Source organism: Chelmon rostratus, chromosome 13 (genome assembly GCF_017976325.1).
Source record: "Chelmon rostratus isolate fCheRos1 chromosome 13, fCheRos1.pri, whole genome shotgun sequence".
NCBI classification, from domain to species: Eukaryota; Metazoa; Chordata; class Actinopteri; order Chaetodontiformes; family Chaetodontidae; genus Chelmon; species Chelmon rostratus.
The window spans coordinates 5047921-5074319 of record NC_055670.1 but is presented as its reverse complement, the minus strand read 5'-3'; the positions used below and the strand labels follow the sequence as shown (position 1 = coordinate 5074319).

Sequence of the window (26399 nt, the reverse complement as noted above, 5' to 3'; positions counted from 1 at the left end):
TTGGGCCAGAGTTTCTCAAAGCACTTCCTCCTGTAGCCGGGCAGAATCTGTGCAAACTCCCATGAGTGCTGAAGGGTTTGAAAACACATATAACTGCAGTCAAAAGAGAGGCAGTTACAGCTACATTTTGTACATGAACCCTCTGCAATATTTAGGCAACCATATAGTGGCCAAGGGAAAGATTTTGAAGATTCATCCGTCAGAAGATTCCTGTCAGTATATCAGCAGCTACAAATGGCAGCTGTGGTATTTTTAGGCTTCATCTTGATGGATATATGTTGGATGTTAAAGGCTTTAATAAGCAGAGGACGTGCTGCGAGCTGAGGAGAGACACTCAGTCCTTCAGCTGAACAGAAAACCTGTAAATGATCTAAAGCGATGATACCAGGTTTTCATCTCTCCGTGCTGACATTTGGAAAGAGCTCCCGAATGCAGCCGATGTTGTCGTGACTCTGAGGCTGTTTGTGTTACCGGGCAGATAAAGAAAATCAAACACACCTCAGACGCTCCTCATGCAGGGAGGGAGAAGCTGCTGAGACTGACTTTGAGTTGTCGAAGGAATAGTCTGATGGTTTTTGGACATTTCCTTGCCTGAATCACAGGAGAGGATCAGCATCAGCATCATCTCTGTGCACCCGGTCCAAACATAGACCGGGTGCAGCTAAGCTTAGCACAGCGACTGGAGGCAGGGGAACTGCTAGAATACACCTTCTCAGAGCTCAGTTCATCAGCTGGCACGCTGTAGATCTCCTCCTCCGATGCTTCACATGAGCACGTTCTCCAAATGTGAATTGTCCCTTTACACCTGAATAGTGCTACTTTCCTAAAACCCAGTGCATTACTTAGCTTCTTGTTTTATATAAGGTTTATGTTTTTTGAGCCTTGTCCCTGTGCATGACGGTGATGATGCCTGACAATCAAAATGTGTTTGAAGCATCTAGAATCAGAAGCTGTCAGGCACTGAAGGATGGCATCTGAATGCTTTTTCAGGTTTGTTAATCTTTGATTTCCTTATCTAAGTCAAAATAATGTAATAAGAGTATTTATAGAATAGTATTTAAATGTTCCAAAACCAGTGTTGAAAACCTTCAAACAGCACCCAGCCTGGTGGCACTTGCCTCATTTCCTGTCATCTCTTTACTGAGAACTCTCTAACAGATGCAGAAAATTCCCTGCAAATCCTCACACTCACCTCCGTCACTGTCTCGTTGTTTGTGTGATCTGCGATCATGGCAGGCCTGGTTTTTGTTGTTGTGGGCGTTTTGCTGTTGGATGCTTGCTGCTCTGCCTCGAGCGTGTTGTCAGCAGCTGGTACGCGGGTCACTGTGGGGTCAGATGTGGCAGCGATGCCGCCTACTGCTGCTTTCCTATACGACCACCCTCCCTCCGGCCATCGTCTGTTCGCTGGGTTACCGTGGAGACTGGTTTGTAAAGTCTTTAGCGGGCCGCTTGGAAAAAGGAGGAGATCTGGCAGAATGAGCTGCAGCGTCTGATGCTGCAGAGATGAGATTTCTGCTGTTTGTCAAGATCAGCCTGAACCCCAGTCCTGCAGATCCTGCAGAGAGGCTCGGGACCCCCCCGTCACTTCAGACACGTTGTTTACTTGTATGTCCCTGTTGTCACTATTCCTCACTATTCGTAAAATAAAAGAATGGACACATACAAATGATCTAACAGTTAGAGTCACATTGTTTTCTGAAATGCTCTCCCCTGATCTTCTATCACAGAGGTGGGGCAGCAGGAAGTGATTACAAACACTGCCTCAGCACATCACCTGTGGCTGCAGGTGAGGTTGCTGTTTGAAACTGAAGGAAAGGGTGTGAACACTGCGTGAGGCCTTCCATGTGCAGTGAACTGTGGAAGGAGTCGGCCTCAGACACTTGGAAACACACGATCCATAACTAACTCTCTCCTGTCTCCCTAAAACTCCCTGACACAGGAGAACAAGCCTGAACATGTCCGTGGATAACACTGACTGCTGCACCTGTGTGTGTGTGTGTGTGTGTGTGTGTGTGTGTGTGTGTGTGTGTGTGTGTGTGTGTGTGTGTGTGTGTGTGTGTGTGTGTGTGTGTGTGTGTGTGTGTGTGTGTGTGTGTTCCAGCTGACCTTGATTTCAGTATGTAGCACACTACTTTCAAGTATAAGTGCATCTTATGGAAGTGTGCTTCAGGTGTTTTGTTGATATTTTTCCATCAAATTGTTCAAATTACCATACAGAAATATTCTTGAGATAAAGTAGAAGTTGTTAGTCTTGGTATATTGTACTATGTTGTGTGTCCACTCAGCTGTTTGCATGTTCTTTTCTGCAGTTCCCATCGAGATTTTCTTTTTGAGCAAATTCAAAACAAAATCTTTGATGTATTTTTTTGTTTTTCATTGGTTTTTATTGTCATGATGTTTTTATACTTTGTCACTTATGGAATTTTGCTACAATGGTTCTAATAGTAAAATAAAGCATATTTGAACTTGAACTTGAGGGAAAAGGAGACGGAGGAAGATGATGCGTAAAATGAGTAGATGCTGAAAAATGTCACCTCTTTAGCTGAATAGGTGTGTGTGTGTGTGTGTGTGTGTGTGTGCGCGTGCACACAGTGCCCTTTGGAAATAACTTTGACCCTCCTGAGATCTGTTTTGATGGATTGTCTATTTGCTGTCAAATTGTTTCAAGTGAAATGTATTTTTAGCTGAGAGCTGTTGCTCTGCGTTCTGGTCTAAAACGTTTGTGTCGATTTCTGAAATATTTCTCATTTTTGTGCATTAATGACTTTTTGTTCCTAACTGGCAGACAAAAAACCCCCCCAACAGCTCAAAAATACAAACACTAGAAAGTTAATACATCCTTCTGGGTGGTCCCTGAACGCAACACGCACGTAGCGGTTAATAGAAAATGAGCAGAGTGTTCTGATATTATGATGAGTCACCTGCATTTTTGAGGAAATAACTGCAATTTAGATTACAAATTTCAAGGTAAAAAACACGTTGAAAGATTTTTAGGAATACAAAGGTACTAAGTTTGCGTTTCAGTGAACGCAATTTAAATGAATAAAAATATATATTTACAAAACACACAAACATGAAACTCTTTTCCCAGCTGAAAGGCACCAAACCTCCATTTAAACAGCTGTGTTGCTCAGTGAATCTCATTGATCTGTTGGAAAACAAATTTAGTATTGGTTTCAGAGTCAATCTGACTGTATCAGATGACATTATTGTTGAAATCTTTATTATTACCACTGCAAGTCATCCACATTCGTGACTCTCTTTGGAAACACTTTCTGACACCATGTTCCTTCTCTCCCTCTCTGCCCTCTGTCAGGCACGTGTCTCCCCTCAGAGGGGAGAGTGACGTCGATGATGGGTGCTGCTGGGTGTTCAGGGTTCCACTGCTCCACCTCGCTTAGAGGCTGTTGTGTGTTGTGCAGATTGTAAAGTCCTCTGAGACAAACTTGTGATTTTGTTTTCCGTCTTTAAATGACTGGACTTGTTGACTACACAAGAGTACAGAGTGTGTGTGTGTGTGTGTGAACACACACACTCTGTAAATTTCTCTGTCGAGCCAAAGGGCGTCTTTTTATCTTTTATCGTCGTGGCATCGCTCTGCAGTGAAATCACTTGCCTCTTGTCCTGTCCAACCGCCACTTCCCCTCCTCCTCCACCTCTTCCTGCTCCACCATGTGATTAAAACAGACCCTCAGTGTCCACCCTTCTCCCCTGTTGTTCGATCCCATGGCAACTTGTGAGGAATGCTGTGATTGGCTATTTTTGGCTACTCGGCTGATGAGCCCCACGCGAGCCTCGGGGAGGAGAAGGTTTCGGTGGAGGTGTTAATGGTGAAGTGATGCTGCGCTCTTTTCTGTCTGTCTCTCTGGGGTCACAAGGTTTTATTGGTGTGACCTACAGTACATGTCCTGCGTTGTGTGGTAGTAAACATGCAGGCTGTCGGGTTTCAGCATCAGGCCACATTTAGTCTAAACAACATAGTAAATATTCAGCGCTCAAATGACACTTCCCACATGTGTGTAGCTGCCATGCGATGTGAAAATGTACTATCATGTGTACATAATTCACACTCTGAAAAGGTCGAGTGTGGTTTTCAGCTCGACACCATGTTGGCGGTGTTGGCTTGGAGCTTTTCCACTAAGCTCACAACCCAAATAAACTTCACTTTGAGCATCTCCTAATTCCTGTTTTTGTAACAATTGGTCAGACTTGCCTGACAGTGTACAAGTGACAGTCACTGCTGAAGTCCCAATTATAGAACAACAGTCTTGACTTTGTGCTTCAAGACAGACATTCCTGACCCTTCATTGGAGTTTCATTGTTTATCCACTGGCCATTAGAGGAACTGGCTGCAGCACTGAGCCACAGTGGAAACACCACATTCCTGACTAATCTGCTATCATTCCTGTTTAAATGAGTAACGATGGTATGAATAAGGAGCTGAGCAGCATCGGTCCAGACTGTATGAATAACGAGGGACTGCATCCATCTCCCTCTGCTCATGCTCATAACTGACAGCCCCTCTGGGCTTGTTTTTCCTGTGGTTGTAGTTGTTCCTGTGCAATGGTTAGTCAATTGATTGATCAGTTGCCTTCAAGCCAAAAACGCCAAATATTTTACTGCCTCCAGGTTGCCAGGCGTGAGGATTTTTGTGTTTTTCTGAAGGATTTCTGCCAGCGTCTTTGAATGAACGGTTTGGTGCAAAAGCTGGTTTAGAAGATTTCATTGTCCAGAAATACTGTTCTGATCTGACATCTTTCTTTAGGACAAGTGTGGTCAGATTTGAGGAGGATGAATATTTACACTCCATTTCAAAGCAGCATTAATGACTCAGCCGGTCTGGGGCTCGCTGTCTGGATGAAGGGCCCTTCGGCAGGGAGGGTGTCCGTTGGCGGACATGGCGGTTACCTCGCCGCCGGCCAGGACGTCCTGCTGTCACGGCATGCAGGACTGAGGTGGGAGCAAATGAGCGACATCGTTCCTGAGGTTAAAAAAGAAGCAGAGACAGATGGAGGGCGGGTGATGTAAGCCTGGTGCAAGCCCACCTGAGCGGAAACCTGAAAACCTGAGGAGGACTCACTGTCTGTCCGCAGGGCAGACGATTCAGACTCTCTCTGTCCGTCCTGTCCTCGCCTCCTCTGTTGTAATCCCGACTCTCCTCTTGCTGGCTAAATAAATGATACGAGGCTTTCCAGCGTCTGGGCAGTGGAGGGTTTGTGTTGTCAGCCGAGAGGAGCCAGGCTGCAGGGATTATCAACCCGAGCAGAATGGAGGGCTTAGCAGTTTTCCTTCTCCCTGGCTGTGTTCACACTGCAGCTCTGAAATCTTATGTTTGATTCCTCCTTTACACGAGTGACATGGGATGTCGTTTTTGAGTCAGTATAAAGAGGGAAAGACTGCATGAACTCTTTCTCTGTTCCAGTCAGATGACTCGGTGGTGTGTTTCTCTGAAAAAGCTGCAAACGGCAGAATGTGGACAGGTCATTTGAGGCTGCAGCGTGTTGGACTGAAGGTGTTTGTATATTTTAACATGTTGCATGGAAGGCCTGGTCATTCTTTGATCAGCCGTCTTAAGATATATATTTTTTTTAAATCTGTTTCATTTTAGGCTTTTGTTGAGGCAAAGGTCTTGATTCATCAGAGTAAGCAGAAGGTTGATTGGTAAAAGGTGATAGTATCATGATTGGGTATGAATGGAGCATCCTGGAAAGGCTCAGTGGTTCACAGCGAGGATGGAGCGAGGTTCACCACTTTGTGAACACATGATTGTATAAAGGATATTAAAACATGGACTCAGGAACACCGTTGTCTGTAAACTCAGTTTGTTTCTGCTTTCTGTTTTTATTAATGTTTTAAAAGGTGTTCAAACTTTTTTTGAATCACGGTTTTACAATCAGCTTTGCCTTGTCAGTGCTGAACTTTACTGCCATCTACAAGAGGTGGAGATGTATGGCCTTTATTCCACCCAGGCCTCATGTCGTATCTTGAAATGCTAACAAAAGCAGTAAAAAGGTTTTGTGTGCCCCGTGACTTGGATCTGCTCTAAAAGTTAGCGCTCTTTTCTTTGGCCCATGCTACAACCTTCCACCAAGTTTCATGAAAATCGGGCATTAGTCTTTATTTTTTGTAATCCTGCCAACAGGCAGACGAACAAACCAACAAACGGGACTGAAAACACGACCTCCTTGGCGAAGGAAATTATTTAATAAATCAGTTGTTAATGAAAATACTTCATCCGCTGCAGGCAGCCTTGTCAAACTGCTCTTTATGTTCTGCATTATTTAACCTTGAAGCGGACGCTCCAAGCGGATCGTAGATTTTACTGTCCGTTTTATAGGAGAGAGGACGTTTCCTGATCTTTGCACCAGCCTTTTCCCCACGTAATACTTGTCTGTCTGTAATTAATTTGTCTGGAGGACAGATGGATGAGACTTTCCGTGGCTGCTGATTGCTCACAGGTCTCTTCAACATTGCGAGTTACATCTGCAGGAACAATATCCAGGACAAATCAGATATACAACCATCAGTACATTCAGAGTGGAGCTTGAAGACCTCTGTGCTCATGTTTGTCTCTGCCCTCTTTATCTCCCTGCGCTGCCCTTTCATTCCCTCCCTCCCTCCCTCGCTGTAGGTTAAATCCCTGGCTATTTATAGCGTGCAGCAGCAGAGCTGAATTGTGGGTCAGTATGTTGAGAGGGAGGAGGGGCTGCTGCTGCCGTGTGGCGCATCACAATCTGCATGGCTTCATGTCTTGAAGGGGGAGACAATCACCATGCTTATTGTAAGAAGAGAAGGAGAAGAGAATTCATTTTGGGGAATTTGCAAGCAGAAATAAATCCCACTTGTTGCACATACATTAAAGTAGACAGTGAACGGGACTGATGAGCTATATAGTGCTTATTTTCATCTTGTGCTGTATAATCAGTGTCTGTTCACACACACTCACACACACCAGCCCACTGTACGTGTCAAACCTGTTGCTGTGAGTTGACGTTGGGTGGAGCTGAATCCAGGTCAGTGGGAGATTCACTCAAACAACCACCAGCCAACTATTAGTCACCGGAAAACAAAGGTTGCACAGTATCGCTTTGAATAACACTGTGATTTTATTGAGTTTTTGGCTCAAAGTGTTGGAAACATTTTCCTGTGTGCTTTTAATTGGTTTTAAAAGAGGAGGTGGGATTTGGATTCTGCAGGGCAGCGCTGGAGAACATTTTAATCTCAGGACAATGAAAATTCAGCTTGGAATTTGGGATGCACAGAACATGACCTGACAAAAGAGATGCATTATACCTTCAAGAAAAAGTATAGTTCTAACTTTGAACTATCTTTTTCCACTGTAGTCCAACCCCAGACTGTTTTCTAATACACTTAGAAAAAGTTGCAAATTGGACCTAATGAAAACCCAAAGGAGGATACGTGGTCGTCAGCGGCCCGGCGTTAGCAGCACGGCAGGTTCTTCATCTACCGCCAGTGTTATGCTAGCAGCTAATCTGAGCCAGATCAGCCTCCCTCCCGCAGCAGCGAGCTAGTGTTCAGTTACTGTTGACTTTAGGCTTTGACTGAATTACTCTTTATTCTTCATAATCCCGCAGCTCTGTGCGTAGCGGCTCTGTCGTGCTTTAAAAGAGCTTTTTCATCCCCAGAACTGAACTCTGGGCTGGTTTTGTCCTGGGCCTTGGCATTGAATAGTTTTTGCTGTGGCTGTTCAGCATGTGGTTGTTCCTACGGAGGTCTTTTCACCGCACTAAGCCCCAGAAAAGGTTGAAATAATGCGCCAATTTGAGGTATGATCAAGAGTGAAGGCACCATTGTCCTGTGCCAGAGCCAAAAAATCATTGCTGCTGTACAGGTTAGAGAGTGATGTGGACGGGACCTTTTCAATTCAAACATCACAAGGGATTATTTGTGCTGTCAGTGGAAAGCACTAACTTAGCAGATAAATTAAGAGGGTTGGACGCTGTTTACTTAAACCCAGCTTTGTTGACATGTTGGTATGTGGGGCAACTTTGAAGATGGAAATTACACACCATTATTTCTGTGACCTTCGGCGTCTAGATGGCGACCCTTCGTAATGCTTGTCACAAGAGTCGCTGTGCAGAAAACCCTCTTTGTGTCGGTCCAACAGACTCAGTCATACATTTAAAAATAAAATAAAGTGAGAACCACACGGGTTTGTTCGGCTCGTCCTGAGCAGACGGACACTTGTGCCAAACCTTTAGCCTGACGATGTCGTATTGTTGGAGGAAAAGTGGTGCACAAGTGAACTTTGACCAGATATCCATAATTGTTGTCACCTGGAGTTGTTGCTATCCTTGTGTCCGCCATGCCACCAGGTTGAGGGCTTGAATTTGTGAAATGCCGGTGCCGAAGCCTGAGTAACACTAAAAAAAAAATCCTGCCAAAAAACACTGCCAATCCCTGGCCTCATGTTACCTCAGGTAGGAGTGATCACAGTTTGGTCCACACAGTGTGGTGTGCAGATTTCAAATAATGGAAAAAGAGAGCTCAGTGTCGGGTCTGTCATTGATCTTGGTGGATACCATGAGTAGTATCTGGAGAGAAGAAGTGAGATTTTGATGTCATCAGTAGTCATTTTAGGGGAGATGTTTCTGTAAGCCCTTTCGACATGTCCACATCTCTTTGTCAGGCTTTCCATCACTTGTCCAAACAGAATAGAACAGAAACGTGCTGAACGGAGCAACGGAAGATCTCTCACACAACAGAGACCCAGTGTTATCCAATCCTGAGTCTAAAGTTTCCCCTCTCTGCCCGCCTGCCTGCCGCCTCGCTTTTCTTTTTTCAGCTGTGTTTTCAGTGGCGGTTAAAACTTCTCCGTCTTAATTAAGTGCGCCTCACCCTTCCATGCGCTGAAAAAAGAGCCGTTCTCTTTTATTACGGCCCACTGTGAATGTGAAACCTCCTTCAGACCTCACTCCTCGCCATCGCACGGCCCTATATTTACCAGAGCCACGACCCGCCCCCCCCTCAAAACCCCCTCATTACCCTCGTAGGCCTTTGAAGAGGTGATAAAAATGCCAGTGTAGAAAGTTCCAGCGGTTTGGATATTGCCCTGCCCTTGTGTCTGAAAACGGAGGGTGTAGTTAGCATCGCTGGCTGCAACCTTGCAGTCATCATTGCAAGGAGACGTCACCGGCTCAAAAACACCAAATCATCAGATTGTACAAAAAACATATCTCCGTGGCAACGTCATGCCCCAAACCACTGACTTCCTGTGACTTTGTCCGTTTGTCTGCCAGCAGCTTCCTGTCTGCAGAGAAGCAGAGATGAAGCTGAGCATGACTGCGAGTCTGCCTGCGGGGAGGCTGCCGAGGTGAACGCGTCCAGACTTTTGCTTTAAATGACAGAGGAGGAGGAGGAGGAGGAGAGGAAGAGCGATCATTTTCCTTGGCACAGTTTTGCACTCTTTGAAGGCCTCCTCCCTTCTTTCTGTCCTCCTTCCCTTCTTCCTTCCGCTCGTACGTTCAGAGGATTTTGTTTATCTGCAGATCTTCGGCACACTAAACACTGCAGCACCCCATGCACCATCTATCAAAGGGCCGCATCATCAATGGAGCCCGGGTTTGGTTTGGAACTGGGCCTAGCTGTTTCGCTCAGTTGGATACATCCATATATCACCCACTGCACAGCAATCTTCCTCTCCTCCTGTCTTCTCCTCTGTCTGTCTTTGTGTCTCCTGTTGGCTATTTGTCCATTTCTAGACAACATAATCAAACTTAAGTTTTTGCAGACTGATCTGTTAAGTGCTGGTGAAGAGGTGTATGATTCAGGAAACTAAATATGTAGCTTGAATTAAAAATGTCTTTGAGCCAAACAGTTAAAAGCCCGGTCCTAATGTTTTTCATATAAACTGATATAAACTCTGCAGTCAGTGTTCGTGACCTTTGCCCCCCGTTTAAATCACATCGCTACCTCCTCAGTCACACGTTGCTCTGTTCCCATGGTGATGCAGTGTACAGTGCTGCTAGCCCTCGAGGGGCTGAGGGGCACTTTGGTTCTCTGCCACACACACTCTCACACACATTCAGTGGTACTTCAGCTATTGCCCTGCAGCTCTTTCCATATTGCTAAATGCACAGGCAAGTTCAGCACTGCAAAATGGAAAAACTAGACCTGGAGCAGAGGGAGGTTGTTTGACTTTGAGCACGTTGTTGCTTCGCAGCTCAATGATTTCAGGCTGCAGGTTGTCAGGCACATCGGCTGGTTCCACGTTAAATGACATTGCAAATATGTTCCTCACAGTTTTACTTTGTCTGGTTCTAGCAGCTCTGCAGCAGCAACAAGGCTGTCCCTCACAAATCCTCCTTCGGAATGAGGTTTCAGCCCACTCAGCACAAAACCCGCCTGCAGAACACTGCCTCTGTCAGGATGTGGTCCTGTGAAAGCTGCTTTTTGGGAACCCAGACCTTTCCGAAGACTGTTATCTGAGCGCATTCGTCCCTGCAGCTCATCCAGTTAGGCATGTTTTAAACTGTCATGACACATGAGATTGGACTTTTCATCACTGGAAGCATGTCTTTGGTTCAGGGCCAACTGAGAGCAGCTGTTTCTCGAGGATCTCTGTCTACTAGTTTATGTTATTTTCTTTTATATGCAGAAAAAAGTATTAGCTTTTTGAAATTTTTGCATGTCTGAGGTTTCTTTTGTATTAACAGATTGCCTCCTGGGCTCCATCAAATGGTCTCACGGAGGCCGGATGCTCCCCTCCCCTGGACTAATGCTTTGAGCCAACAGTTTGGGTGCAGCCTGGCCTCTTGCATTAAAAATGTCTTGAGCATTTTTTCAATCTATCATTCAGGATGTATATAGAAAAAGAAATAGTCAAATGCCCTACAGAAACAAACAGCTTATATTTATCGAACCATCAAAAGGAAAAATCCTACAGTCACTTGAGCTTTCAGCAATAAAGGATACTGATGAATCAGTTATCATGGTGAGAGATAATCAATTGATTGATGGTCAATTGATTTATCATTTAATGGCTCTAACACCCGTGTGGTATTTGATATTTCTGTGTGTTCCTGTCGAGCGGAGCTGATTGAGAACGGGCTGCTGTAGTAGTGGCCATGTTGCATCAGCGGCCGGGGAAAGTAGGCCACCGGCCGCTTTCAGGCAGCACAGACAAACAGGGCGAACGGACGCGCAGCTGATCTCCACGGCACACGCGTGTCATCAAAACGAGCCGTGGCCGACGTGGCCGACCGCACGCACATGCCGCACGTCCACTCCCCACCTCTGACGGAGCCACGCAGCCGAGTGAGCAGGCCGACCCCGTGTGATGAGTGGCGGTTTGTGTCTGGCACTCTGCGGGACAGACGCTTTGTGATGAACTGATTTGGTTCAAAGATGGTTCCATTGTTTTTTTCTTAAAATTCAGTTGCTTTTCTGCAGCATGCCTTTTATTTTCTCTGCTCCATTTTTCAATAGTTTGCCTGTATGTTCTTACTTTGCATTTGCAATGCAGTATACATTTACAGAATATATTTAGTTTTAACTTCAGGCTTTAGTCCTGAGTGTATCGATCAAGTTCAGTACAGATTGTTGCCTTTTGAGGCAAGACAGAGGAGAGTCTGAGCTGTGAAGTGTAGGAAAAAAATGAGCAGTGCTGTTTTTTGCAGACCTAATTACTCTCCAGTCTATTTGGGCCAGGTGTTTGGGTCCTCGGCTCCCTTTTGGATGCAAAAGAAAAAAAAGTATGCATGTCATGTTTGGTTATGGATTTGTTTCTGAAGACCTCTGGCACATTTACAGCATAATATTGGTGATAATAATATTATCGGTAGATATAGTATCAGTGCTTTTTGCTTCTCATCATTCACTTGAGCATAGTTTGGAGATGAGCGACTCTCGCAGTACTGAGGCTTCTGACTGCGCTTGTTCCATCTTGCTCGAGTTTTTTTAATCGCCTCCTCATTATGAGACTTTATCATTATATATTTTAATCCCCGAGAGGAAGAATATCCATCTGTCATTAAGAGCATTATGGTATCATTTTATCTGACTACAGTGCCAATCTCTAACCGGCAAAGAATTGGGTGGTAGCTTAGCCGTTAGTGCTCCCCACACACTTCAGAGAGCAGAGAGGCTAAAAACACAATCAACCCCGGCTAACAAGCGAATTAATTTAGCACTTTAACCTGGCGCGGCCCCGCTCTAATTAAGCTCGGCATTGGTTTCCAGGTTGGATGTAAGCAGCTTCTGGCCCCCCGTGGATTAGTCAGCCTTGCTTCCACAATGCTCAGACTCGGTTGTTTTCCTCCTGATTTGCTGCTAATTTTCACTCACACCATTTACATTTTGGTGTTTTTTGAAAATTAGGCTGGGAGCCCACGGTGGGTAGCTAGAGGATTTGAATCCCCCAGACTATGATAGAGAAATTAATAGTTTAAGCTGCTGATGCCTACACACAGTCCCTGCAATGGAGGGCGGATGTGCTGTTTGATATTCAGCGACCGATCTTTGTTAGTTAATAGTGTTACTTAGTCATAATGAATCAAATTGTCATTCGGCTTTACTGCTTTTTTCCCTCGTGCACAGTCAGACCGAAGCTGACCGAAGCTGAGCATCAGTAGGTGTGAGCCTCCTGTCGGATGAGCTCACGCTTCTGTTTAGGAGCAGGACGTAAACAGTCACAGTCTCTCGTCTGATGTCGAGTCGGTGGGTGGAGGTTTTGTTAAGCCAGGCAGGAATTAAGATAGAGTGTGTGGGAGTTGTGGGTCACCTGCAGGGAGCTGCAGAGGGCAGTGAGCCAACCCAGGGATAAGAACAGATGCTCTGTAGTTAACATCACCTGCGTCTGACTCGGCCTGTAGTTTGGGCGCCATCGTTCCTTTCTTCTTCCATTGTTCAGTATTAACCAGGAAAAGCCAGTGTGTTATACAGCTTTGAAACGTTACCTATACAGGTGAAAACATTAGGGTAGAAGATAATTTGCAGACAGACTTAACTCCTGGCCAGAGTATGTTGAATATAACTGAAAGTTGTGAGGTTACAAAGATGGAATATATATGGATTCATTAACATAGTCCAAAAGTTTGAAAGACAAGTGAAGCTGGTGGAGACAGAATTTTAATATTGATCTACCTAAAACTTCATAAAACCGCTAACATAAAAAGCAGCTCATAACTAACATTAGGTATTAAAAACAAGCTTGAACTGTGCTGTTTGCTCTTAAAATGTATTTCATGACTTCAGCTGCAGTTGACAGGCAGCGTGTGAATAGGTGGCTCTGTGCAGCTGCACCCAAAGGTGATAATTAACAGTTATGCACTGTCTGAGAGAGAAATTTTAGCTTCACTCCACTCCACTTCTTTCTTTTTTTAACATCTGAAAGACCAGAACTAGACAGTCTGCTTTGAGCTAAATCCATCTGCATGCTAACGTGCTCATGATGATGATGCAAACATGACAAAGTCTGAACAGTGTTGACCGTGTTCACCATCTTAGTTTAGCATGATTGCATGTTAACATTTGCTAATTAGCACTGAACACAAAGCACACCTGAGGTTGAAGAGGATGTCATGGACAAATGGTCATTTTAACCTGATGATTCATTGGGATTCATCCTCTGGGGAACATGAATGTGTGGACCGAAGCAATCCATCCAACTGTTATTGAGACATCTCAGTTTGGACTAAATTGGTGGAGCGGCTGACATCGGCACACATACTGAGAAGGTTTCACCAGCGTTCCCGTTTACCTCCCCCGTCTGCTGAATTTAATTACCCTTTAGTGAGGAGCATTCGTTTCTTCCCTGCAAAACATTGTTCTATCACTTTATCCCTTCATCCCAAGCCTCGGAGCAGGCCTCTCTAACAGGATTTGTTTAATAGTGTTCTACTCCCTGATTCATATCTCTGCGAGCCCCAGTCAGCCGAGATCAAAACTAATGAGCCTCTGAAAGAGAATAATGAGCTTCCAGCAGTCTCTCGACTGTGTCTTCTCTGGACAAGGGAGGACAGCGGAGTTAGCGCCCAATCTCAGTATCAACAGGGGTAATGGTGTCCGACAACGAGCTAATTCCTCGGGTGTACTCAGCCGCTTCATCTGGGCTCCGTCCAGAGGCTTCAGACCCAGAGTCTGATGAAGCAAGGGGACGTGGTTCCTTGGTGGGGGTTTTTTGTGTCTTCCCCCATTTTTTGCACCAAATGTAGAACCTTTTCTTCAAGTTTGTGTGAAAAAAAAAAAACTCTTTTGATTTAATGTAGCTTTGAGATCTGTTTCAGACTGATACCAAATGCATTTAGGTACCAGTTGTGCAAAACACAGGAGGCTGCAGCTACTGATGTTGTCTGAGCTCAGTTTCATATTGCATCGCTGCAGGTTTACACACCCACACAGCGGTCCAGGCTTCAGTCCAGACAGTATATAGGCTGAAGCTCACTCCTGTTCTCTCTCCAACACTCTCTGCGAATTTAACCCAGGTTAAATCCTGAAGCGAGACCTTTTCAACATCAAATACCAAAGCAATGAAAGGATCGACCACTCATTCGGTCAAATGTGGCCTGCGTTTGTGAAACAGAGCTGATATAACTGAAGCAAAGACTTGTCTTCTGATTGATGAACCAAATGAGCTACTTTGGGCAGCTCAACTTTGTCCGTCTTTTCTGCCATGCTTCACGCCTTTGTCTCCGCCTTTGTCTCCACCGTCGTGTTGTGTTTTCCCTCCTGATCCCCCGATTCAGAGGGCTAATTGAGGAATGTGGTGATAAAAGGAGCAGCGAGAGGACATCTGGTCGTCTCGTGTCTGGACGTCCTTGGACTTCATGCTCAGGGAATGTAGCGGCACGTCCTTTCGTTTTTGGCACTTGGAGCTTCAGCTTGTGGCACGACACAGAATAAGCTGCTAAAGCTGCTTCTTCTTCTTCCTTTTTGTTCTCTAGTTTCCAGACTGTCCTGAATCTCTCACTACTGTCCTCTAGCTTTTTGGGAACGTAGCATCATCCTGTGCTGCATAGATTAAATACGTTAACAAGAACAGAAGAATATTTGTCCCTTGTTTGACTCGGATACTCGGATATTTCTCAACGTCTCTTAATATATTAGACCAGATTTGAAAGTGATTTTTTGTTGCACAACAATGTTATTTGCAAGTGATCACAAGAAACATCTGTTATAGAGGTTTAAGGCTGCAGAAAAGCTTCCATTAGTCTTGGTATGATGTGGCATCTATCTCAAAGTGAATGTTTAGGACAGGAGCTGCAGTTAAAAAGCACAGGGTTCGTCTCTAGGTGTACTTCGCGTCGACGTTTCTCCAGCTGCCTCTGCGTGGCTTTTGCCCTGATGTTGTGGTTTGTCGGCCTGGTTATAAGCGATATCCATTTCAGTGACGGTCAGTCCTCCCTGTGAGGCTAAAAATGGGGCGATAGCCGTTACGTTATGGAAAGTCGCACCAGTGCCCAGAATGTAACCCCCTTACTACTACTAGATCTAATTACAACAGCTATGCATGCCGCCTGTCTCTCTAACGACCTGTCTCTCCTCCCTCTATCTCACTGAGTGGCCGTCTTACTCTCTTGAACTTCCTTCCTCCTTGCCTTGTTTTGCTTTGGGCCTCTCTCTGGACTTTTCTCTCTGGAAAGCATTGTATCCTCTGTACTCCTATAGAAATCAAATCCCTAAAAGAGGCAACACAGAACCAATCAAATATACAGTCGTGGCTATTTACTGTAATTCTGCTGTCAGAAAATGTGATTTTTAATGGTCGTTTTTGATAAACATCAGTAATTCCTCGTTAATCTCTCTTCCCCGTGCAGTGAAGGAGCAGACGCTCTCCTGGTGTTTTAGCTGCACCAAAGCGATCAATAGCGATTTGTGACTGACCAGCCTCTCTCCTTCTCCGTCTGCGTCCTTCCCCAGAGTCAGGCTCTTTTCTTGGCCTACTTACACAGAGCTTCCTGTGTGAACACTCACTGAAGGCAGAGCAACACAGCAGCAACAGAAACTGAGCTTTAGAGCAACATGGCCTCATCCCTCACTAACGCCTTTCCTGAGCTGTGCCTTGAGCTTAACCACTTCAAGGCTTTCTCCTGACACTTTTATTCATTGCAACAACACAAAGCTCTCCACAGGCTGCACAGACGCACATAAACAGCATACATCCCAACTGTCCTTGGTTGTGCTGACGCAGTGTCAGATGATGTGTTGATTCAACTCTGTGTTAACTTTCAAGGCTGTAGTTTGTCATGTGTGATCGTACAGTGTGTACTATTCTCTGTCCTCATTTACATACTTTTACTCCCTGGGGTGGAAAATGGAGCTATGAAATCCACTTAAATATAAGTTTCCTAAATGCATCTCATGGGTCAACTGTAAATGCCACAAAGTCTGAGTGACAAACTTCCAGCTCTTATAGCTTTCCTTCAAGATATTTCTACTCAGTTTGCTGACACAGTGCTGTCACCATTGTTCTCTCAGGGGTGGTCCTCCTCAGGGATCACCCTTAAACATGCTACAAGCTTTTTATCTGAACTGTGTGTTGTGGCATGTGTGTTGTCTGAAGGCAACGCATCAGGTCCGGTTCATCTGCACGGTGCCACGCAGCCCGCAGCCCGCAGCCCGCGATGCATCAGCAGCGAGTTCATGTTGCAGTCATTGATTGTTTTATTTCAGTTAACCCGGTGTTAAAGAATCCCACTCTGTCCATGTCCATGAACCTGCCACGTTCACAGTGAATGGTTGTCTTAGCCAGAGAGGAAATGTCTGTTTTTCAGGCCAGTCACAAAGTTGTAAAGTACGATATTCTAGCAGATGAAGTGTGATGAATCACTGGAGACAAAAACAGATGTTTGGATAAAAATAATATACAACATCCTTTTTAAAAAACATTTATCTTCTTAAAAATGGAGTCAAAGCTGCATTTCATAGTGATGCAATTGCTCACCTCAACAGTAAAATGTTCATTGTAAACTAGTGCATCAGCTGTAAGATCACCTGCTGTCACCTCTGCAAACAGAGCTGAAGCTCAGCCGCTAGCAGAGGGCCGAAGGAGCGAATTACTCCAGTAACAGCAGAAAGTTGAGACAATCATTAGTTGCAGCACTGCCTCCAGCTATAGGTTTCTGCTAGAAATGGCTGTGGTATAAATGCTACTTTCTGTCTGGGGAGTGGAATTTTTTTTGAGGTGTGACATCCTGTTGTATCTGTAAACTGTGTGCATGATGGCGAGGCCGTGCCAATTCCTACAGTATGGCCTATTTCAAAGAGAGATGGTGTTGCTGAGAGGAACATGCTCTTCATCGTCCTCGGTGAAGTGAGCGGTGTTTTTAGAGAGAATTTCAAATGGAAACAGCAGAGAACGGGGTGTTGCTCTCCTTGCTGCTGTTGTTGATATGTGACAGGATGTTCAGCCTCAGCTGCTGTCTGTCATCTGGAACATCCACAGATACCTCTGGACCTCATCATGTTTTTTTACATTTTTCTCTACGTGTGTGTGTGTGTGTGTGTGTGTGTGTGTGTGTGTGTGTGTGTGCTTTATGTTGTGTATTCAGCTTCTGGAGTGTGTGAGAACATCCTGAGTTGTGGAAACCCATCATTACATTGATGATTAGCAACATTTAATAAGTGCACGCTTCACTGCTTCGATCAATGTGAGATGGTTGCTGCGCTGCAGGAATAGAAAGTGTGCTCGCCCATGTGTCTGTGTCTCTGTGTGGGTTTCACTTTGTGCATCTGTCTGTGTGACTCTGTGTATTTGTGAAAGACTGTGTGTGTGTGTGTGTGTGTGTGTGTGTGTGTGTGTGTGTGTGTGTGTGTGTGTACCAGAGCTTGCACCTGGCTCCCCCTCTATGCCCCAAAGCCCAGAGGGGTGCAATAAAGAACGCCTTGTCCCAAAAACTGTGATGGATACACACACACACACACACAGAGCCAGGTGTATGTCCAGATTTAGGCTAAACACCAACTATATGGTTGTGTTGACAACAGATTATTATGTGAAAGTATATATTACCTGTTTAAGATGGCACATATATCTGGAGAGACTCTTCTACTGTGTGTGTGTGTGTGTGCATGTGTGTGCGTGCGTGTGTGTATGTGTTGTTCCAGGATGACTGCACTCCCCTGGCATTTCCTTGGGGGGAAGTCACGCAGCTCCCTTCTTTCCTCGTCTTAGTTCTATCTGGCTTCCATCTTCTTCACGCACACACACACACACACACACACACACACACACACACACACAGCTTATTCTTCCTACTCTGTACACCCTCTGACACTCAGCCTCCTTCCTCTCCTTCCACCTCCTGCTCATCTTCACTCATTCCACTTTCGCTCTCTCTCCAGACTTCCTGTGTTTTCTGGCAGCAGCCTAAACAAGTGCTGAATACAGAAAAAGAAAAGAACAGCACCAAAAGTATTTTTGCAAAGTGAGAGAGAAATGTTCCAATGACATGTTGCAGGCCGATATTTCATTGAATTTAATGATCCTTTGTGGAGACGGGACTCTCACGCCTGATGCACGTTCTCGTCGGCTCGCATCGGCTCGTCTTGTCTTTTTTTTTTTGGATAGATCAGCAAAAGAAAAGGTTGCTTATGAATCTGATCTTAGCTTTAACCCCCAGATTAAACCTACAGCAGACTTCATGCATAATTGTAACTTCAGAGGTGATTTTTTGTTTTGTTTTGGTGATCATTGATTCATGAAGACACACAGATTTCTGCTCCTTGTACTGCTGACATGGCTGTAACTGTGACTTGACTTCTGTGCAGATTTTCAAATGACTTTTACCTGAATGTTGATAATGTTGACTGACCATCGTGAAGTTCCTCTGGAAACTGGATCCCTTCAACACGTAGCAAGGAAACTGACCACAGATCAGTATCTGGGTTCAGCTGTGGTCTCTTCCGTTTTAATGAGAATCCCAGATCACTCCCCTCATCCCTTCCCCCTTGGAGTCACAGCTATGGGTCAAAGGTCACACCAGCTGAAGGATCATAGGGGGGTGTACCTTCTGAACTCTGGGGTCAGGTCCCAGTAGTCTGAGTAAGGGACCTCATTAAAACTGTTGTCTGCTGCCTCGACGGGTCCTGATTGGAGAGGAGGAGTGATCTGAGTGAAGGACGCTGTAAAGGTTAGACGTGACGTCTATGTGTCCGCTGTGGGACTCATTTAGGCTCGATGATTGTCGCTTTAATTACCCGCTTTTATTTTTTCAATTGCTGTGAATGTACTTTGGTACAAGCAGTCTGTGAAACTGTCAGCACATAAACAAATGGTTCCAAATGTCTCGGGGGGGGGCGGTTATGAGGTCCATGTAGTGTTTCACACATGGCCCCTTTCACCTTACAAGTAGTGATTTGACCATGTTGATAAAATAAAAATATGGTGTGAATAAAGTCTGTGTATCCTCAACACGGTTTCCTTTGTTTGAGACCTCTCTAGAACAGTGTGCCATTATCATAAAACAAGACAAATCACTTTGCTAGTATGTAGAAAATTACACTTCAGTCTAGTCTACAATTCTTTAAATAAGTTGTATCAGAAACAGGTGTTTTTAACTGGCACTGAGCTAAAGAGCTGACTGGAAATGTGGTCCTTAGTCAATGCTTTGCACTGTGGTCTATTACAGCACTAATTAGATAGTAATTATCAAGCATCATACCTTCAACACTTTGTATTAGACTAATTCACTTTTATGACAATGTCTGGTCAGCCCAGCACCATAAAATTTTGGTCATCGACATGTGTGCAAACCAATGACATCAGTGGAGCTGCTGATGTGTGGGCAGCGGCGTTGGCAAACGGCGGCTGATTAAAGTGACTGTTGGCTGCTGGGGAGGAAGCGGGTGAGTCAGCGATGCCCCCAAACCGAAGCAGAGCCTCTGAAGGAAAGCGCTTCCAGAGTGAATCAGTTCATCAGCTCCTACACATGTGACCCTTTCAAGCTCGGAGCTCCTCATCAGTCTGCTGACTGAGCGTTTGTCCTGTGGTTTTGATTCTGTCTAACATTTGGTTAACACTCTGCATGTGTAGGTTCGCCCCCATGTCTTTTATATTTCAGCTTCTCGCGGTCGTCTGGCTCTGATTGGATGGGGAGAAAACCCTGAAAATTCATCACTACAGTCTTAACAGTTTGATAGTTGTAGAATAATCATGAATCATTAGTTCTGGCTTCTCTAATGTGAGGATTTGCAGCTTTTCTCTTTCTTTTGTGATTGTAAATTGGATGTTTTTGCATTTAAAACTGTTGGCTGGACAAAACAAACAGTTTAAAGATGCAACTTTGGGCTTTTCTGTGATGGATATTTCTTGGACTTTTTATGGACCTCAGTTCAGACGTATTTCAGCCTGACTTATCTGGCGTCTTCACAAACTTTGGTGTCTTAACCATAATTTTCTGCAAAATATGGACTGTTGACACTGACATACTTTCTTCAGTGGAGAGCTTTCACCTCCTATGATGGGCCAAATGCTCTTTTCTACATAGATTTGGATGCAAAGATGATATATAATAAGTAAAATAAAGGCTATCAAGGAAGAAACTGTGTTCAGCCTTCAGGCAGCCACAGGAGCTTGAACCAAGGGTGTATTGTTAGCTCTGACATGATGTAAAGCACAGCTTCTCCACAAACACTAACTTGCCTGGAGGGAGTCTGTTGAGACCATGTGAGCCTAAAACTCTGCACTGAAACCAAGTCGGATGGCCCCTCACCTCGCGGGCCCTCCAGGCTTTCCTGGAATTAACGGAGAGTGTGGTCTAAACATCCACCAGAGACACTCGGCCAAGCACAGTAGAGATGGATCATGGTGCTAGTCATGGGAGAGTCGGATGACCGAAGGATTGTATCATATCTGAGTGGAGTGTGGAGTCAGCTGGGGGGTGTTAACAGAAAGTTAATGGCATTACTTACATTCATTTCGTTTTAAAAAGTCTAGGAAAAAGCCAAAAGAAGGATTAATTGATTTATCTTGTGATCTTTCTAAGGTCCTGACCCCCAGGTTGGGAGCTACGAGTTTAGATAATGGGGCTAGACGGCGGGTTTAGGATGCTGCTGTGCCCGCAAAACTCAGGAATGAATTCATTGGGAAAACAATGACATGACTGATGGGAATGATGGGAAAAACAAGTTGTCAAAAATATGAAGCTACAAAAAGAATTTCTCCTCTTCTGACCGACTGATGGGCCGCTCCTCTGTCGTTTTCCTTTCTTTAAGAGTCCATACTGGCCAGGTGTGTGTGTGTGTGTGCGTGTTCGTGTGTGTCTCGTTTTCTGAACAAAGGAACCAGAGAAGAAGATGATGTCATCTTTTAACCATTGTGTGTGTGTGTGTGTGTGTGTGTGTCGGCGGTTGGGGGGATTCTGTAATTATTACAGTCTGTGATCTGAGGTCACCTTTCTCACACACAGACAGGAGACGCACACACACACACACACACACACGCAGACAGGAGACGCACACACACACACACACACACACACAAAAGAATCTTTCATCGTTTAGACAGTGTCTTTTTTATTTCCTCTGAAAAATAAACTTCACAAAAGTGAAAATGGCAAATTTTTCCCAGTGTGATTGGAAAACGAGAGGTTGCAGTAAAGACTGTAATCAAACTGCACCAAACTGAAAACACACACACCTACATCCTCACACACACATACATAGACAGGTCAGGTGCCAGTCATAAGTGGTTTGTTTTCATGTCAAGGAGACGAGCGTACATACATACAGCTGCTTCTTTACAGTATGATAGCTTCTGTGTGTGTGTGTGTGTGTGTGTGTGTGTGTGTGTGTGTGTGTGTGTGTGTGTGTGTGTGTGTGTGCGTGCGTGTGTGTGTGTGCGCAGACATTAACACTACAGGTTGTACAAATCATGTACAACATAGTAGCGTATTCCTCAGTGTACTATATGTGTGTGTGATCGTGAATAAACCCTGTCAACACACACTCTTATTCCTTAACAAAACTGCAAAGTCAGCTGAAATGTGCTAGTATCCTACCTCCTCACACCACACGCACACACACACACAGACACACACACCTCTTCTTGTTCTCCCTGTTAAAAAAGAAATGCAAATTCTCAAACAGAGATAGTGAGGTCAGATTGAATAGTCAGTAAGTCAGGGTCCGTATACCTTTTGTGTGTGTGAATGGAAGTGGTGAGTGCGTTCAGTAGTGCTGGTAAGTGTGCGTGTGTGTGTGCATTAGTACGTCAGAAATACCTTCTGCGTGTGTGTGTCGAGGGTTAGAAACCGATGACTCAGCAGTGCTACAGTAAGATGGATGCTAGAGTTTAATGGAGTGTGATGGAGGTCTGCCTGAGTTGGCCTGCTGTGGCTGAAAAGTGCAGAGACACACACACACACACTAGTCCAACACATCCCTATTAACACACAGTTCAAAGATGGCCGACTGACCTCTGTGGAGAGTTGTAGGATTTGGGGTTCTGGTCTCATTTTGGGTTTCTTCGGTTTCTAATCCTACATGATGTGTTTGTTGTTGTAATATATCTTTTTATCTGGTCCTGCTGTTAAAATGACTTTCCCATGGAGGCACTCTGTTAATGTCCCCAGTTATTTTCAGCCTCCTCTCTGCACTGAAACTGCTCTGTTTATCTTTCCCTTCCTCTCCCCTTTGCTCCACTTTGTCCTCTCTCTCAACTGTCACTCCTTTCCCTTTGTTTTTTTATGGCTGATATGGTTTGACATAACATCAGCCCACCTGCACTTTGTTGTTGCACTTCCTTTTCTCCAGAAATCACTCAGTGTTTACTGTCCTGTCCCCCTGCACTCCACTGCCAGAGTCACATTTCAACAAAACAACAGAAAAATGTGCGCTCCTGCACTGCCAATACGATTTTACTATTTCTTCAATTTCGGTTTCTTCACAAGATTTGTTCATTCTCTCCTCTTTTTTTTGTACAGCTTTGTCATCTTCCATCATTCCCATAAAGTTCCCACAGTGAGGCACTGGCAAGGTTTTGCTTCGTTGTCATCTTTGTAGTTTGCTCAATCAGCCTTGACCTTATCGCCAACCCCACCTCCACACACACACACACACACACACACACACACACACACACACACACACGTCCCCTATGGCTAAACCAAAATGGGTTATTCCCTCATCACTCAAGCCGTGTACTGCGGCGACTCATTCAGGAACGGGGGCCGGTGGCTCAGGTGTCGCAGTCCTGGTTCACACAAAGGAAACCTGATCATGTGGCAGTTCAGTCACACATGCACTGGATACTGGATACAAACACGATGCAGATTGCTTACTTACACTTAAACTCACACTTTCCCTCTGTCTCTGTCGTTTTCCATCTGTGAAAACATTTGAGCTCATGTTGTTAAGCCACAGGGGTAACCGAACCCTTCTGGTCGAGCTTTAGAGGGAAAATAGGCTTTAACGGCAGGGTCTCTGTCCATTGTTGCTCTGTTTGAAAGGTGTATTGTATCTTGCTGGTTTGTTCAGGATGCTTTGTCTGATAATAAACCCAGAGTTGACTGTAACAAGTATGGTGTAGCTGTGGGGCTGTTGTGGCTTCTCTATGACCTATGTACTGTTAGCACAAGCCATCTAGTGTAGGTATGGTCATGGATGGCGCTCTCTGTTTACCTGAACGTCAGGTCAATGATTTTAGAGGGTCCTTGTTTGTAGTAGTTCATCTTTACGTACTGACCACGCAGCTTTTGACAACTTTGAGCCCAGTTGTGAATGAAAATCCACAGTTCGGCTGTGTCACTGGTCTCAGTTTGCCATTTGCTAACCTTCCTGTCTTTCATAGCACATTTTCCTCAATATTTGCTGAGGTTACGTTCCTAGTTGTGCTACAGTGTAGACGTACTCCTGGTGGGAGGGTTTCACAGCGTGAGACATCATTATCTTCAGGTAAACAGCAAGAAGTTTTATGTAAAACAAGAATTGTGGGTTTCTGTCTCCCTTTATAGTTTGGCAAGGTGCTAATGGGCTAACATTAGCCTGCATGAAGGCTTACTTTCAGGCAGAGAGAATGTAAACTTCCATATTGTTGACCCCAGACTTAGGTTAATATTTTACCCTGTTGGTGTAGTATAGTTCTGTCTTGAGTATAAACATGAAATACTTCTGTTACTACTACTAATTATCTATCTGTGGCTGAATGGTGGTTAACTCCGCACATGCTACATTGCTATTAGCTTAAGGCTCCTTGTAGCTCCTTGGTATTTTCAAGGTTAATGAATCCTACCCAACTTTGCTAAAGTAGCTTTGGTGTGTGGTGTACACAAGACAAAACCAAACAAAAAAGCTTGTGAATTCAATTGTTACACACTCAAAACAGCTGCATGATAGTTAACATAACACAAGTCAACTGTTAGCATATAGCTGCTTTCTAGCTAATTTAGGGGCTGACTTCAGGGCCTCATCTGGTTTGCTCTTGATGATTGGTGTGAGCCTCTTGTAGCCTCTTCCATGTATATCAGTTTACTGGAATCCTCTATATAACTAATTTAGGAGAAATGGCCACCCATGGTACCTCACCCGTTTTGAATATTATTTTCAGTCTCTCATTCATGGCAAAAAGCTGAGCTAGCCTCACTCAGCCGATGACTCTACTGTCCTGAAAGCTTTTTGTTCCCTGCCTATAATTTGTGCTGCAAGTCGGTCACTTTTTGGCTTCTTTCACCAGCGCTAGAAAAAGAAAATACCATTGTCATTGTCATACTGTGCTCTTAATTGTCGTATAATTGAGCTGTTCACGCTTGAACAATAGTCACGCAGATTGGTAAATGACTATGATGCTGTGCATGCTGCAAAGGGAGAAAAATCATAAATTTACCTCCTCTCTTCTGCTTTTCTCTCCAGGGTCGACATGTCAAGACGGGACAACTGGCAGCCATCAAAGTCATGGATGTCACAGAGGTCAGTAAACACCACTCGATGTGTACTTTTAACGGTTTGTTGCCATAAACCAGGTATCCATCCAGATTTAGCACAGATTTTAATATTAGTAGTCGAGCGCATCGAAGCTGGTGAAGCTAATTCTCCCGTTGGATGCCATTGAACCACTGCATGAGAAGAGGACACAACTGAGAGATGTGATGAAAAGACCACCAGTCAAAAATTGAAAATGCCGTTTATGTTTGTTTCATGGAGTAGTTTGAGGAACGTTACAGTCTCCTCATCGCTCAGCGCTCCACAAATCAAATCATCCAATTTGATGTTTTGCACATAGTTTTAGTCTCTGCAGTGGAGGAGAAGCGTCAGTCGACCTGTGGGTCACAGTTTTTTTTTTTTTTGGTTTTTTTTTTTTTTTTTGATTTTTGATGTTTCAAGTGGGTGGAAAACCACTTCTTGCTGTCAGTGTAGTTCTTAACTGCATGACATCTAAACTGCTGCTGCACCTTTGCAGCTTTGTCAAATTCTGTAGAAAAATGGTTCTGTTGAATGGTTCAGTTGTTTGCGAGATGCAGCAGTTTGGTTTTACACAGCTACATTAAAATATTCCTGCCTTGAAGAGAGAAATGAACATGGTACTGACGTCAGATAGATGCATGACAAATGCATGTGGTGCGGCTCTAGTAGTTACCCGTCCCACCAGATTTGAAAGCGATCCTAAATTCAGTTTCACTGCATCTCTAAATCGGTACTATTTTTCTTATTTTTTATTCATACGTTCAATATAACAGTTACCACCAAAACAGTTTCCCTGACTCCCCTCCCTCTCTCCGCTCAGCACTCTCATGTCAATATTTTCTCTCTAAAATTAGTCCTAATGTTTCGCCTTATAATCACACGGCTTCCAACCCCCAGTTTTTTATTCATTGGATAAAGCTGAGTCTGTGCTTGAAGCTCAACAGACTTTCAATTTCCTGAGGGCAGTTTAGCCAATAGTTTTAAAGACTGAAGATCGGTGTGTGTGCGTGCGTGCGTGTGTGCATGGCCATGGATGCATGCTTACCAGGGTCCTCAAAGTTGAGTAAGGAGCTAGAGAAACGTGCAGTAAATGGACTGGTAGTCTTGTAAATCTGCATCTCACTACTTCGATGGTGGCTGTGGTGAGTGTGTTTTTTCCTGCCTTTCCTGTTGCTCACTGTTGAGTGAATACCTAAATGAGACAATGGGAAAAATATTCACGAGCACATATTTGAGGTCACTTGACCATTTTCTGCCCAGACGTCTTAAAGAGGCGTCAGTGTGTCATCAAGGCTGTCACATAAAATCCTTTAATCTGGGTCAACAGCTCTGCTGAAGAGGATTGTGCTGTCTGTGTACTACAACCCTGCTGGTCTTAGCTGTATCTCTAAAAACCCTAATACTTCATCTAAAGGGTCGTCTTTTGGACAAGATCTGTAAGGCCCCGTTTACACTTGTCATTTCAAGTATCTCTTATCCAGATAAAATCCAGTTGATGCTTTCATATACACTCAGCCACATATGTGCATCTCTGTTGGCCA

General features: G+C 44.5%; 1 protein-coding gene across 4 annotated transcripts in view; it reads left to right on the top strand.

Annotated features, from left to right (window-relative positions):
• The window catches only part of LOC121615959 (mitogen-activated protein kinase kinase kinase kinase 4-like), a 90721-nt gene that overhangs the window by 15206 nt on the left and 49116 nt on the right, over positions 1–26399 (top strand). For all 4 annotated transcript variants that reach the window (XM_041950510.1, XM_041950509.1, XM_041950507.1 and 1 more), the window contains exon 3: positions 24808–24864. In XM_041950510.1, the coding sequence (XP_041806444.1) occupies positions 24808–24864 (57 nt within the window). The remainder of the gene's footprint in view (positions 1–24807; positions 24865–26399) is intronic.